General features: G+C 45.2%; 1 protein-coding gene across 1 annotated transcript in view; it reads right to left on the reverse strand.

Moving 5' to 3' along the window:
• LOC139264459 (dynein axonemal heavy chain 11-like) overlaps positions 1 to 16344 on the reverse strand; it is a 679414-nt gene that overhangs the window by 295851 nt on the left and 367219 nt on the right. Inside the window, exon 41 of the mRNA XM_070880970.1 lies at positions 7791 to 7918. Within this exon, the coding sequence (XP_070737071.1) occupies positions 7791 to 7918 (128 nt within the window). The remainder of the gene's footprint in view (positions 1 to 7790; positions 7919 to 16344) is intronic.

Raw genomic sequence — 16344 nt, forward strand, 5'->3', positions numbered from 1 at the left:
AAATAAATAATATAAAAGAATATAAGGAAACGGGATGGAATTAAGATTAAAGTAAAATATTTTAAGAGTTAGTACTGGAACAGCCTCCTTCTGCACTGTAACTAGGACGATTCTATGAACACCAATGGTCTGGAGAGAGATCAGCTCAGCAAAGTTCTAAATTTAGTACAGGGCAACAAATTTTAGCATTAGCATTACAACTACCATGTGGATTTGCTGAAGGGCACGTTCTAAGACTCTAGCATTAAAATGGAAACTTTGTAACTCTTAGGATTTTTTTTATTATTGAGAAACTAGGATGTATGGCCAAGGCCTACACAACAGGACAGGTTGGAAATAGTAAAAGAGATTAATTAAATCAGGAAGTAACAGTTAGATGATGCCAAGCTTGGGTTTAAAAACAAAAGATTGTTGGAGAAACAAAAGATTGAAGGAGGAATGGATGTGCACAGTTCTGAGGTACCTTAAAAAATGAGTAAGAGGAGGAAGCTGTGCAATGAGTCTGAATTTACATGCAATGGGAATAAGGAGGAAAAATATGTGTAGGATAGTACCTCTACAGTTTGGAAAAACAAGGGAGAAAATTCAGAGTAGCGGTGACCATAGCAGCATCGATAAAATAAAGACAAGAAAGGTTGCACATGTAATACAGTTCCATCTAGTGGACTACTGCTCCACCTGGTGGACTACTGTGGAAATGCAACTCCTGACGTAAATACACTAAAAGGATCACGTGACAAGGTCACATGACAAGTTCCTGTAAAGCCATCTTGTAGTCTGTGTGTTTGTGATGTCGTAAAGAATATATCACATTGGCAATGAGGATAGAATAATCGGATTCTCCAGCTGAAATTTTTGTTGCTAGATGATTTCAGCCAAACAGAGAGACTTTGAGAGGTTCTTTGTTTTGCAGCACAACTAAAAATCCAAGGTAAATTTTACACACACTGTCAACATTGCCAGAGTCCAGATGGCCACACCTCTGGGAATAATAGGGCACTCGGGCGAGTTCCATCATGAACGAGAGGCTCTCGGAGCATATGTGGAGTGGCTAGAAATGTTTTTCACCTCAAACAGCATCATCAAAGTCCCCGATGATGAAAACCGTAACCGGGGGATTTTAGAAAGAAAACACACTATTTTCCTGACTGAAGCAGACCCCGAGATGTATGAAACCCTGAAAAATATGCTTGTTCCCGTCAAGCCGAAGGCCACGCACCTGACGGAGATTAACACTACAGTCCTGAGCCCCTGGATTTGCTGAAAGTTATAATTTTGGAACACAAAATCAGTTGAATGATGAGAGTATCAGTGAGTACATTGCAGCTTTAAAAAAGCTATCCATTCACTGTCATTTCTGAAACTTTCAGGATCGAGCATTGCGTGACCGTTTGTGGGATGAGCAATGAAGCAATCAGAAGAAAGTTGTTGACAACCTCTAACTTGACTTTTGATTTAACTTGTCAGACAGCTATGTCAATAGATATGGCCGATCAATACTCCAGAGAATTTCGCACCATTTCCAGTCATCAGACAACCGAGGTGAATCGTCTGCATGTTAGAAGTTAAAGGCAGTTGGGCCCCAAGACCTCAGCAACTGGCCAAGGTAACAGCGCATTGAAGTCGTGCTATCAGTGTCTGGGACAGCACTTTGCTCAAAGTTGTCCATATGTGAAGGCAGAGTGTTTCTTCTACAAGAAAACTGAGCATCTTGCAAAGGCATGCCAACTGAAGAATAAACCAACTTTCAATGCTAGAAGTGGAAAACGCCAGAGACTACATAGCATTCAAGAGAAGCAACAGGACGAGAAAGTTCTGGAGATAAATGTCATCAGGAACACGAGGGTATCTAACAGCAATTTGTGAAGTATCGTTATCCAAGTAGACGTTGCAGGAACCAGGATACCCATGGAAATCGACACTGGTGCATCCGTGAGTGTAGTACCGGAATCGTTACATCTCGACAAGTTGAGTGATTTTCCACTGGAGAAGTCGAAGATAGAGCTGCGAGGCTACTCAGGAGAGCAAATCCCTGTGGTAGGACGTATCACCGTACCGGTAAAATACAAGGATTAGTTTCAAAGCTTGTCTCTCATAGTAGTGTCAGGCGAGAAGCCTGCCTTAATAGGTAGAAATTGGTTGGGATCACTGAAGCTGGATTGGAGTGAGATTTTTCGTGTTGAAATTAGATTTGCATCGAAGGATGATGTCATCAAACAGTGTCCAAAGGTGTTCCGCGAAACAGGCAGTCCGATCCAAGGTTTCAAGGCGAGTGTCAGAGCTAGACCAGTTTACTGCAAGCCACGTCCCGTACCAGATGCGCTCGAGGAGAAAGTTGAGCAAGAACTCAAGAAGAGAGACTGAAAACATTATCTCTAAGATAGATCTAAGTAATAGGGCTACACCCATTATTGTTGTACCTAAGTCAGATGGTAAGGTAAGGTTATGTGGTGATTATAAAGTAATCATAAACCAGGTTCTAGACGGTAATCTATCCAATACATTGCCAAATGTAGAAGATTTGTTCACAATGCTGACAGGTGGTCAGATCTTCTCAATGTTAGATCTCACAAATGCTTACTTACAACTTGAACTAGATGAGGAGTCCATGTCATGCTTTACATTAAATACTCATCTAGGCCTATATCAATTTAATAGGCTATCATTTGGAGTGTCTTCCGCCCCGCCATATTCCAAAGGGTGATGAACCAGATTTTGCAAGGCATTAAAGGGGTAGTATGCTATTTAGATGACATACTCATTTCAGCACCAAACCATAATAACGTATTGAATGAAGTGCTCAAACGGCTAGAGAAGCACAGAGTAAGAGTGACTGCTCACAAGTGTGAGTTATTTCAAAACTCAGTGGAATGCTTGGGGCACAGAGTAGACAAAGATGGTTTGCATCTAACCAAGGGAAAGCTGGATGCAATCGGAAATGCACCCACTCCCAAGAATGTCACTGAACTTTGATCATTTTTGGGTCCTTTGAGCTATTATGAGAAGTTCCTACCAAATTTGGCTACAGTGTTACATCCACTGAACGAGCTGTTTAAAAAAAACAGGTCCATTGGAAGTGGTCAGAAAAATACGACACAGCATTCAAGGAGTGTAAAAGCCAATTGGTAGAGGACACCATATTAGTTCACTATGACGTATCTAAAGAGATCAAGCTAGCATGTGATGCCTCTCCGTATGGAGTTGGGGCAGTGATTACACATGTACCATTTAATGGGGAGGAGTGACCAATTGCTTTTGCTTCACGCACTCAGTGCCAGTGAGCGTAATTATGCGCAGATTGAAAGGGAAGCTTTGGCATTAATTTTTGGGGTCAAGAAGTTCCACAATTACTTGTATGGTCGTAGGTTTACCATCATTACTGACCATAAGCCTCTGACAGCAATCTTCCATCCAAAGTCCCCAGTTCCAACCTTAGTTGCAGCTCGAATACAGAGATGGGCTTTGATTTTGTTAGCATATACATATGACATTGAGTACAGATGATCAGCTGATCACAGTAATGCTGATGCTATGTTCAGGTTGCCATTCCCATCACCAGTTACACCCAATAGGGAAGAAGTGTCCTATTTTTCGTACATTGATAAGCTGCCAGTCACAGTTGAAGAGATTGGTAGAGCAACCAAACGTGACCCAGTTATGTCAAAGGTGTATGAATACATAGCTAATGGCTGGTCAAACCAGGTATCAGAGAAAGATATTCATCCATACTTCGTTCGTAGAATGAATTATCAGTGGATAAAAATTGTATCATGTGGGATGCAAGATAGTTATCCCAAATAAGTTCAAGTCCAAATTGTTAGGATATTTTTATGACCAGCACCTATGTAAGTGACAGCAGCCAGAGAGACTTAAAACGGGCATTGGTTCATGGCCCTGTCCAGTTCTTAGCGGGGATGATATATGTTATATAAGTTAGAATAACAAGCTTACATTCAATCCAGGAGAATTACCATTATAATGATTATTATACTTAGAAAGTGCATCATTAAACTATAAAGTCGTACTTACTCTTGCTGAAGCAATGAGGCTGTTCCAGCGTTTGCGGCACTGGTCGGAACCCCTGGGCTCGTGGGATGCAGACGAGACGACCTCGGCTATCTCGTCCCATAACCTGCGGTACACCCGTGGTGCTGGTTTCCCACCACATTCCCCCCTCCGGTCAATTGGGCCCAGCGGGAGTGCACCTCCACCATGAGGGCCTCCTCGGAGAAGGGTTTGGTCCTCTTCTTCCCCGTCTCCACATTTCTTCCACTTTCATTGCTGTCAGACATATTTCTCTGTCTTTCTTTCTTTCTCTCTCTCTCTCTCTTTCTTTCCTCTCACCTCTCTGTCTCTGCCTTCCTCCTATCTCTATCTCTCTCGATCTCTCTCCCCTTTCTGCGCATGTGTGGATGACCCCTGACCTCCCGAAATGTGGGAAAACATGGCCAACCAAAAAAAATAAATTGCATACCCTTCGCCATCGCTGGGCATTGTGATATCGCTGGGCTATCACTTCGCCATTTCACATCGCTGGATTATCTCCGAGTCGAAAATCGCGATCCAAAAAATAGGCGATGTTCCAGCGATCATGAAGGCTGCAACATCGCTAAGGCTGGAACATCGTCCATTTTTTGGGCCCTAGCAAACAAAGTGGAAAGTTTAGCCCATAGAGTACATCGTTAATCAGTGTACAACATTTCAATCGGTAAGCAAGAAACCACCATCAGTACCATTACAGCCATGGAAATGGCATCCCAGGGTATGGCAAAGGTTACATATAGATTTTGCTGAGCTAGAAGGACAACAATTGTTCATTGTGATTGATAGCCATTCGAAGCGGGTAAAGGTGTTTCCGATGAGGAAAATAACTACAAGGAAAACAATAGATAATTTGCGAAGATCGTTTTCTTCATATGGCTTTCCAGAAGAAATAGTGTCTGATAATGGGCCGCAATTTTGTTCAGGAAAATTTTCATAGTTCATTAGCAGAAATGGTGTGAAACATGCCAAGGTTCCACCATACCACCCTGCTTCAAGTGGTGCAGTACAGCATGCAAACAAACCTTCATCAAGCAAATATTGGATGCAAATTCAAGGAAACGGCAGCTGTCGTTGGACCACAAATTGGCAATTTTTCTAATTACTTATCATAATATTCCTCATACACTGGCAGAGTTGTTTCTCAAATGACAGCCATAAATCAGGTTCTCGTTGTTAAAGCCAAACCTGGCACAGTCAGTAGAAGAGAAACAATTAAGACATAAAGAGAATCATGATAGAAGTAGAGTAAGAGAGAGAAGTATGAAATTGAATCAGTAGGTGAGAGTGAAAAACCATCACCATAAATTGTTAAAGTGGTTAGCAGGATGAATAGTGAAAATATGTGGTCCTCGCACCTATTTGGTCAAGATGTTTGATCATGAAAAGGTTAGGTTGTTCACATTGATCATATTTTACCTACAGATGTGGAAGAAGTTGAAAGTTGGAATGATTCGATTATTTCTGACTTCTCAGACAGTCTTGTTACAAGTCGAGTACCAGAAGCAAATCCGACAACAGATGTATTAGAAACGAGTCTAAGAGAAAGTCAGAATTAAAGTCTGAGTCCGAGTCAGGCAGACAAACATTCTGAAGTAGTAAAGAGTCCAAATGTAAATCAAGGATTGCCCTTGGAGAAAAACTCTCCTCAGGCTCAGCCTAGAATGAGTCTAAATTCGACACCATTTGGAAAGTTCTGTTCGAGAGCGAAGGTATCCTCTTCGAGACAGAAAACCAGTGGTTAAGTTTGATTTGTAAATATGGCAAAATAAGTCCATATCTTTTGTTGTGTATTATCATGCAAATTATGGATGATGATTTTATTATTTTATGATTACTTTTTCATTCAGGAGGGAGAAGTCTAATGGAGCTCTATCTAGTGGACTACTGGTCCATCTTGTGGACTACTGTGGGGATGCAACTCCTGATGTAAAAACAATAAAAGAATCATTTGACAAGGTCACATGACAAGTTCCTGTTGAGCCATCTTGTAGTCTGTGTGTTTGTGATGCCGTAAAGAATATATCACAGCACAAGAAGAGAATTGGAGGCGAGAAGTGACAATGGTAGTGCATATCAGATAACATGTTTCTTTTACCAGTCCAGGAGTGGAAGTGCTGGAAAATCCTCCCTACGTATTCAAGTCTTGGAGCTACTCTGAAACAGATACATTGACAGCTGACTTCATTTGTCCCTGCTGAACGTGCTGCTAGGTCAGTGACTGTGGCTGGTGGAAATGACCAACCCATGTTTCTTCAGATTGTAAGTGGCAACAGTAGCGACAGGGTGGTGGATACAGATTCAATAGTAGCTTTCAAAGGGAATTCGATAAATACTTGAAGGAGAAAAACATTGCTGGGATATAAGGAGAGAGCGGAGGGAGTGGGACTAACTGGATTGCTCTTCGAAAAAGTTGCCGCAAACTCGATGGGCTGAATGGCTGTACTGTACTGTACTATTCTATGATTCTATACTTGGACTTCAATCAGGGTTAAGAGTTTTGAGGAGAAAAGATGTGTTTGGTACAAAAGGAGAAACCAAGGCCTAGAATATCAGCCTTGTTTTAAGACAACGCTGTTCTTGCTCCAGGGATGCTACAGCTACGCTACATTGGGCTTCCTGCTGAGACTACTGCCGGAAAAAAAATGTTGCACTACAGGTTTTGCGCTGCACTAAACTTAATCAGCAGGCGGCACCAAAGTACCGCTGCTGTCTGCGCTATCATTGCGGCTGGTCACTAACTTTAACCCACAATGGCACCAGCAGGTTTCCGGCCTACTTTAATTTCTAGGCACAAGTTACTTGGAGGCACCCAGGATAATGAAGGCAAAGTTGGGATTTAGTGGAGATAGTGAATGTCAAAGATTGAAAAAGGACTGAAGGTGTAGCTATCCAAAGTAAGTACGGTAGCTGTTGGATAGTTTTGCGAGAGATGAAGGACTGTGTCTTTAAAGAATTGAAAGAAATCGTTTTTTTTAAGAACCATCAAAGGGCATGACATAAATCAAGATCAAGTGATTCCTCATTACACTGAAAGAGGTCTGGAGATTATGCGCCTGTAGGAATGCAATCTGGATGAAATTGATGAACAGAACCTTCAATTATTTTAGGAAGTTGAGAAAAGACTGTACTGTACCACTTTTCACAGGGATGCTTTGTACAGGAATACATTTAAAAAAAAACATGTAGACTGAATTAAGATACTAAAAGATGGCACAGAACAGGAATAAGTTCTGAGGCATACACCTAGGTCTTATTGGAGCTAATAAGGATAAAACATGGCATTGTTCAAATTAATTGAACAGAACATGAAGAGAAGCTCTTTACCTAGATCATTAAGGTAATAATGAGTGAAAACAAATTGCAGAAAAACTCAGCTTTCACTTTAGGAGAGCTAACTAATGCACCTTTGGGACACTGCAATGATGGAAAAAAGGCTTCACAGAAGTTAGGAGACATCTTTGGCAAGAAACCAGAAGCAGCATCTGCTGAAGGAGCAGATGATGTTTTTTTTAATAAAACTTTGTTTAGCAGCATTAATAGTGTATATAAAAAATTAAAGGAAAGATTATATTAAGTTGGGATACATCAAACTAATTAGAATATCAGTGTGATAGGCAGAACTTTACAAGAGAATAGAACAATATGCATGCATATTTGTGAAATAGTTTCAGATGAGTGCCTATCTCGATCATACTGATACTTCCTAACACACACATGTACTATTCTCTAATAAAAGCATTATCTACCTTATTATCATCCATAACCGTGTTTAGTGACTCAATCCACATGGGATCTATATCACCATCCAGCACAATCCATTTTGGGCCATCATGTGTTATGTTGGCTTGCTCTCTCATGATAGAAGAAAAAAGACCTGTGAACAACAGAAACAGCAAATATAAAAGAACTGCAGCTATGCACAGATTTATTGAAACTAATTTTCAATTATATTTCAAGATGTTTCCTCTATCCCAAAAAATTATTGCTATGTGCAACAGACAAGAGTGAAATATCCATTTACACTTTACTGCTGACTGTTTTTTAACAGCTTAGTGAGTATTTAGTACTGAGGTATTGAGCTATACAAAGCAGGATGGTCTGTGCTGAGTTAACAAATTTCACCTGGGGTAGCAGCAGAGATGATACAATTGGTCTTAGTGTCCCTAGGCCAGGGAACAGGAAAAAGTAACAAGAGATATCTTGCTCCTGATGACTACCCAACAATACCTGTTATTCGTGCAAATGTAAAATCAGATGAGGGCAGGATTTAATTGGCAGTGCTCAAAGTAGAAAAATCACCAGATCCAAATGGAACATATCCCAGATTGCTGAGAGAAGTAAGGGTGGAAATAACATAGGCTTTGGCCAAAATCTTCCAAACCGCCTTAGATATGGGAGTGGTGTCCGAGGAAATGCAAATGCTGCACACATATTCAAAAAAGGGGAGAGGGATAAATCAGGTAACTACAGGCCAGTCAGCCTAACGTCGGTGGTGGGGAAACTTCGAGAGACCATAATCTGGGACAAAATTGTCACTTGGCCATGGGTTAATAAATCAAAAGCAAAGTACTGCGGATGCTCGAAATCCGAAATATAAACAGAAAATGCTGGAAATAATCGGTGGGTCAGGCAGCATCTGTGGAGAGAGAAACAGTTGTTTCAATGACCTTTCATCAGAATGGGATAAATTTAGAGATGTAACAACATGTTTTAAGCAAGTATAGAGGCAGGGAAAGGGATTGGGGGTGGAAAGAATGAAAGGGAAAGTCTGGGATAGGTGGAAGGCAGGAGAGATTAAATGGCAAAAGGAATGATGGTACAAGACAAAAGGGTGTGGTAATGGGACAAGTAAAGAAACAAAAGATGAGTCTGGAGGAGGTGTAAATGGTAATGGCAGAATCATTACCAACAGCTGCTGTCTGGAAAAAAATGGGAGCAGGGGTTATGATCTGAAATTGTTGAACGCAATTTTGAGTCTGGAAAGCTGTTAATTGCCTAATCGAAAGGTGAGATGCTGTTCCTCGAGCTTATATTGAGCTTCATTGGAACAGTGTAGGAGGCCGAAGTCAGAGAGGTCAGAGTGGTAATGGGGTGAAGAATTAAAAAGAAAGCCGAGCCGAAGCTCGGGGTCACACTTGTAGACGGAACGGAGGTATTCCACAAAGTGGTCACACAAACTGTGTTTGGTCTTCCCAATGTAGAGGAGACCGCATCATGAGCAGTGAATACAGTATACTAAATTGAAAGAAGTACAAGTAAGTCGCTGTTTCACCTGGAAGGAGTATTTGGGGCCCTAGATAGTGGAAAGGGAGGAGATAAAAGGGCAGGCATTGCATCTCCTGCATTTGCACGGGAAGGTGCCGTGGGAAGAGAAGGGAGCATTGGGGGTGATGGAAAAGTGGATCAGAGTGTTGCAGAAGTAATGGTCCCTTTGGAATGCTGAAAGGGAAGGGAAGATGTGTTTGGTGGTGGCATTGCGCATGAGGTGGCAGAACAGAGAGACCTGGGGGTATATGTACATGTCTTTGAAGGTGGCAGGACAAGTTGAAAGGCTGTTAAAAAAGTATACGGGATCCTTGGCTTAATAAACAGTTGCTAAACTGGGGTCTGCGGCCCACTAGGAGTCTGCAAGAAGGTTTCAAGGGGTTCACCCAAAATACACAGACCAACTGTTTCCACCAAAAAAGCCTCACCCTTCTGGCCCACCTACTGTGCATCTTATAATTTCAGATTCCCAGCAGTCTACAATTCCATTCTGTAAATCACCAACCAAATTACCACCAACGATGGATGCCTCTGCAAGATCCTATAAAGCCCCTGGGAGGACAGACACACCAACATTAGCGTCCGTGACCAGGCCAACATCCTCAGCATTGTAGCACTGACCACACTTGATCAGCTCCGCTGGGCAGGCCACATTGTCCGCATGCCAGACATGAGATTCCCAAAGCAAGCGCTTTACTCGGAACTCCTTCATGGAAAACGAGCCAAAGATGGACAGAGGAAACGTTACAAGGACACCCTCAAAGCCTCCCTGATAAAGTGCAACATCCCCACCGACACCTGGGAGTCCCTGGCCAAAGACCGCCCTAAGTGGAGGAAGTGCATCCGGGAGGGCGCTGAGCGCCTCGAGTCGCCAAATGCATGCAGAAAACAAGTGCAGGCAGCGGAAGGAACGTGCGGAAAACCTGTCCCACCCTCCCTTACCCTCAACGGCTGTCTGTCCCACCTGTGGCAGGGACTGTGGCTCTCGTATTGGACTGTTCAGCCATCTAAGGACTCATTTTAAGAGTGGAAGCAAGTCTTCCTCGATTCCGAGGGATCGCCTATGATAATGATGATCTGTAAATCAGAAATCCGTACTGTACCCGCTAGAAGTTATTTTTTAAATTCCCCGGGACCTAGCGGAATAGGTTACTGTGATGCCAGCTTCCTCCGAACTCACTCAGTCAATCACACCCAATTGTTCCTCACTATTCCAGTCCAGTCCTGACCCATGCGAGAAGGCCCGAGCACCACATACCATGCCCAAACTATTGCAGTTTCCTCAGGTCACAACCTTAAGCTGTTTATATTCCAGGTGATGCAACCGAAACGGTGGATGCGACCAACTAATGGAGCGAATAACAAGCATGACTTGAGCGGAGCAATGCCTTGTGATTGCAAGCCAAGCTGGTCCAATGGGAATCTGAGAAAGCAAGATTATGTGATCATGTGCACGTTGGTACTAATTTAGATTGGAACAAGTGGGAGGAAAATGTGAATGGGAATGAGAGTTATTGGCTGGAATTTTGCCCGACAGAAACGGGTGGGTTTGGAGTGCGAGGGCAGTTAAAGTGAGTTAGTGCTAAAATGGGATTTCCGACCTGATGCTGCCTCCAACCAGCTCAATTCAGGTTTTAACGGAGGCGGAACGGGGGGGGGGGGGGGGGCGGACGACCAACCCGATCCCCGGGGGCGGTACATCAATTTAAATATTATAATGAGGCCGGAAGCCTCTTTTTTCAACTGCATTTTGTTTTTAACTGCATGTAGACTACTGTGTTCCTAACACAGATGAGGCTGCACACAGGGAGGTTAAAGTAACAGTGACCTCAGTCTTTAATAAGACACTCCAGAGTGAGGAACAGGCCTTAGGGGCCGGCTTATATACAGTGCTCCCAAGGGATGCTGGGATCCCTTGGGACTTCAGGGGATGAGCTCCCTGGTAGCGGATCATGGGAGTGCATGCTTTACAGATACACAACATCACCCCGCCCCAAAGTCAAAATGAAAACTATTTACAAGGTGAGGCGGTCGGGAGGCTTTCTTTCCCTGGTGGACCACCTCGGTACAAATGTCTGTTCTGGTGTGTTGGCCCTGCAGAGCTGCTAGGTGAGCCTGGCCTTGCTGGGCTGTTGGGCGTGATGGGTTCCATTTCCTGGTCTGGCGTGGTATCGTTGGTCTTTTGGGTGTGTGTTGTGAGCTCGAAAAAGGCGGTGTCTGCTATGGGTTGTTCAGGGCAGTCTGTGAACCGCAGCCTCGTTTGGTCCAGGTGCTTTCTGCAAATTTGTCCATTGTCTAGTTTGACTCCAAACACCCTACTCCCTTCTTGAGCTATCACCGTGCCCGTGATCCACTTGGGACCATGTCCATAGTTTAACACATACACAGGGTCATTCAGATCAATTTCCCGTGGCACAGTGGCGCCACCATTGTTTACATTTTGTTGATGCCGCTTGCTCTCTACCTGATCATGCAGGTTGGGGTGAACCAGCGAGAGTCTGGTTTTAAGTGTCCTTTTCATGAGTAGCTCAGCCGGGGGCACCCCTGTGAGCGAGTGGGGTCTTGTGTGGTAGCTGAGCAGCACTCGGGACAGGCGGATTTGGAGTGAGCCTTCTGTGACTCATTTAAGGCTCTGTTTGATGGTTTGTACTGCCCGCTCTGCCTGCCCATTGGAGGCTGGTTTAAACGGGGCCAAGGTGACATGTTTGATCCCATTGCGGGTCATGCATTCTTTAAATTCGGCACTGGTGAAACATGGCCCGTTGTCACTGGCCAGTATGTCAGGCAGGCCGTGGGTGGCAAATATGGCCCTCAGGCATTCAATGGTGGCGGTGGCGGTGCTTCCCGACATTATTTCACATTCAATCCATTTTGAAAAAGCATCCACCACCACCAAGAACATTTTACCGAGAAACGGGCCCGCATAATCGACATGGATCCTCGACCATGGTCTGGAGGGCTAGGACCACAAACTTAGTGGTGCCTCTCTGGGCGCGTTACTCAACTGAACATATACGCTACATTATCGTACACAGGACTCGAAGTCAGAGTCGATACCGGGCCACCACATGTGGGATCTGGCTATCGCTTTCATCATTACTATACCTGGGTGCGTGCTGTGGAGATCTGAGATGAATGTCTCCCTGGCCTTTTTTGGTAGCACTACTCGGCTACCCCACAACAGGCAGTCTGCCTGAATGGACAGCTCGTCCTTTCGCCGCTGGAATGGCTTGATTGGCTCTTGCATTTCAATGGGGATGCTGGCCCAGCTCCCATGCAGTACACAGCTTTTTTACTAGGGACAGCAGAGGATCTTGGCTGGTCCAAGACCTAATCTGGTAGGCCGTGACAGGTGATTTATCATTTTCAAACGCTTCCATGACCATCAACAATTCTGCGGGCTGCGCCACCATCAACAAGTTTGCAGGCTGCGCCATTTCCACCCCCGTGGTGGGCAATGGTAGCCAACTGAGAGCATCCGCACAGTTCTCGGTGCCTGGCCTGTGGCGGATGGTATCGTTATACGTCGATAGCGCGAGTGCCCACCTTTGTATGCGGGCTGAGGCATTAGTATTTATCCCCTTGTTTTCAGCGAACAGGGATGTGAGGCTTGTGACCGGTTTCCAGCTCAAAATTGAGGCCAAACAGGTACTGATGCATTTTCTTTACCCCGAACACACACTCTTAATGCCTCTTTCTCAATCATACTGTAGGCCCTCTCGGCCTTAGACTTGCTCCTGGAGGAATAGGCGACAGGTTGCAGCTTCCCCGCAATCTTAGCTTGTTGTAATACACACTCGACACCGTACGACGACACGTCACAAGCTAGCACAAGTCTTTTACACAACAATACAAGCAGCTTGTTGGAGCATAAAATGTTTCTGGCTTTCTCAAAAGCAATTACTTGTTTTTCTCCCCATACCCAGTTCTCACCTTTACGCAATAACACATGTAGGGGCTCTAAGAGAGTGCAAAACCCCGGTAGGAAGTTACCAAAATAGTTGAGGAATGACCGCAGCTCCGTGACGTTCTGTGGCCTGGGCGCGTTCCTGATAGCCTCTTTCTTGGCGTCTGTGGGCCGAATGTCATCCGCCGCGATCTTTCTCCCCAAAAACTCCACTTCTGTTGCCATGAAGACGCATTTCGACCACTTCAGCCGCAGCCCTACACGATCCAGTCGCTGGAGGACCTCCTCCAGGTTTTGTAGGTGCTCGACGGTGTCCCGACCCGTGAACAATATGTCATCCTGAAAAATCACCTTGCGTGGTACCGACTTGAGTAGGCTCTCCATGTTTCTCTGGAAGATCGCTGCAGCCGACCGAATTCCAAATGGGCATCTTTTGTAGATGAACAGTCCCTTGTGCGTGTTGATGCAAGTGAGGCCCTTCGAAGACTCCTCCAGCTCCTACTTCATGTAGGCCGAAGTCAGGTCGAGCTTGGTGAACGTCTTGCCTCCTGCCAGCGTCGCAAATAGGTCGTCTGCCTTCGGTAGCGGGTATTAGTCCTGTAGCGAGAAACGATTAATAGTTACTTTATAATCGCCGCAAATCCTGACCGTGCCATCACTTTTGAGTCCAGGAACAATCGGGCTGGTCCACTCGCTGAATTCCACTGGGGAGATGATGCCCTCGCGTTGCAGCCTGTCCAGCTCGATTTCCACTCTCTCCCTCATCATGTGAGGTACCACTCGCGCCTTGTGGTGAATGGGTCGTGCCTCTGGGACCAAGTGGATCCGCACCTTCTTCTCGGAAAAGTTTCCAATGCCTGGCTCAAAAAGGGAAGGAAATTTGTTAAGAACCTGGGTACATGAGGCCTCATCGACATGTGAAAGCGCTCAGATGTCATTCTAGTTCCAACGGATTTTGCCCAACCAGCTCCTTCCAAGCAGTGTGGGGCCATCGCCCGGGACAATCCAGAGTGGCAGTTCGTGCACCATGCCCTCGTAGGTGACCTTGACCATGGCGCTGCCCAGGACAGTGATAAGCTCTTCGATAAGCTCTCAGTTTCGTGTGGATGGGGCTCAGGGCTGGTCTGAATGCCTTGTTGCACCACAGTCTCTCAAACATCTTTTTACTCATGATGGATTGGCTAGCGCCAGTGTCCAGTTCCATGGCTACGGGTAAGCCGTTCAATTTTACATTTAGCATTATAGGTGGACATTTCGTCGAAAATGTGTGCACCCCGTTTACTTCAGCATCTGCCTCCTCTCTCTGAGGCTCAAAATTGCTTTGATCCACCATGGACCGATCTCCCTCTGCCACGTGGTGGTTAGCAGGTTTTGCACAGCTTGCAGCTCGTTGGAGGTGCCCCATTGTTCCACAGCTCTTGCAAACATACCCTTTGAAGCGGCATGAATAGGCTGAATGGAAGCCTCCACAACGCCAACAAGGTGTGAATTGCCTTGCATTCATCCTTTGTTGGGGACTCAGAGTCATCTGGGTCACCTGAGGCCTGCTGGGTTCTGCCCAGTACATTTCTGCTCGCAAACACAGTTCCAGTTAATTTATGAACATTGCTAGCACTTGTGTGCTGAGAGATTTGTTTGGTGTTATCACTGGTGGACATAAACGCCTGTGCCATCGCAATGGCCTTACTGATGGTCAGTATCTCTACAGTGGAAAGTTTTCGTAGGATGGTCTCGTGGCCAATGCCCAGTACAAAAAAGTCTCTGAGCATTTGCTCCAGTTAGCCATCAAACTCACATTGTCCTGGAAGTCGCCTTAACTCGGCGACGTAGCTCGCCACTTCCTGACCTTCAGATTGCTGGCACATGTAGAACCGATACCTCACCATCAACACGCTCTCCCTCAGGTTAAGATGCTCCCGAACCAGTGTACACAGTTCCTCATATGACTTATCTGTCGGTTTCACCGGAGCCAGAAGATTCTTCATGAGGCTGTAGGTCGGTGCCCCGCAGACTGTGAGGAGGACCGCTCTCCTTTTTGCAGAGTTTCCTTCTCCGTCCAGCTCGTTGGCTACAAAGTACTGGTCAAGCTGTTCGACATAGGCTTCCCAGTCCTCACCCTCCGAGAACTTCTCCAGGATGCCCACAGTTTGCTGCATCTTTGCATTGGATTCGTATACTCGTCGCCAGTTGTTGTGTTCCTAACACAGATGAGACTACACACAGGGAGGTTAAAGTAACTGTGACCTCAGTCTTTAATAAGACACTCCAGAGTGAGGAACAGGCCGTAGGCGCCGGCTTATATACAGTGCTCCCAAGGGATGTTGGGATCCCTTGGGACTTCAGGCGATGAGCTCCCTGGTGGCGGAACATGGGAGTGCATGCTTTACAGATACACATGGACAATTCGTGAAACCCGGCAGTAAAACGGAGGCGGGGACTGCTGCATCCAGGAGATAAGTGGCTTCATACCTACCTAGGTACCTCTGTACGTAAGCCAACCCCCGCGATTGGAGACCTCCTTACGAGGTCTCCGATCACCATCCCAGGCTTCTGATCCCCACCATGAGGTCTCCCCCGACCCCACCGATGATGCTGAGTCCAGCGACATCCCCCAGTGGCCAGCACCGATCCTCTCCTCCCCCCTTGCCAATCGCTGGCCAACCATCCCCGCCAATCCCCAGCAAACCAAGGATAAGAGACTTCAATTAAATGGATATTGTTCTACTTAGACCAGAGAAGTTTAAGGGGAGATTTAATAGAAGTGTTCAAAACTATGAAGAGTCTTGATAGAGTAAATAAGGAGAAACTGTTTCGACTGACAGAGGGTTCAATAACCAGAGGACAAGGATTTAAAGTAATTAGCATAGGAGCCAGAGGTGAGACTTATTTTCATGCAGCGACTTATTATGATCTGGAATGTACTGCCTGAAAGGGTAGTGGAAGCAGATTCAAGAGTAACTTTCAAAAGGAAATTGGATAAACACTTTAAGAGAGAAAATTTCAGTGCTATGGAGAAAGGGTGGGACTAGTTGGATAGCTCTTTCAAGTAGATGGCAGGGGCACGATGGGCTGAAAGGCCTTCTTCTGTGCTGCAAGATTCTATGGGGGAATTCTTCAAGGGGTCAGCG

The sequence above is a fragment of the Pristiophorus japonicus genome, chromosome 5, assembly GCF_044704955.1.
Source record: "Pristiophorus japonicus isolate sPriJap1 chromosome 5, sPriJap1.hap1, whole genome shotgun sequence".
NCBI classification, from domain to species: domain Eukaryota; kingdom Metazoa; phylum Chordata; class Chondrichthyes; family Pristiophoridae; genus Pristiophorus; species Pristiophorus japonicus.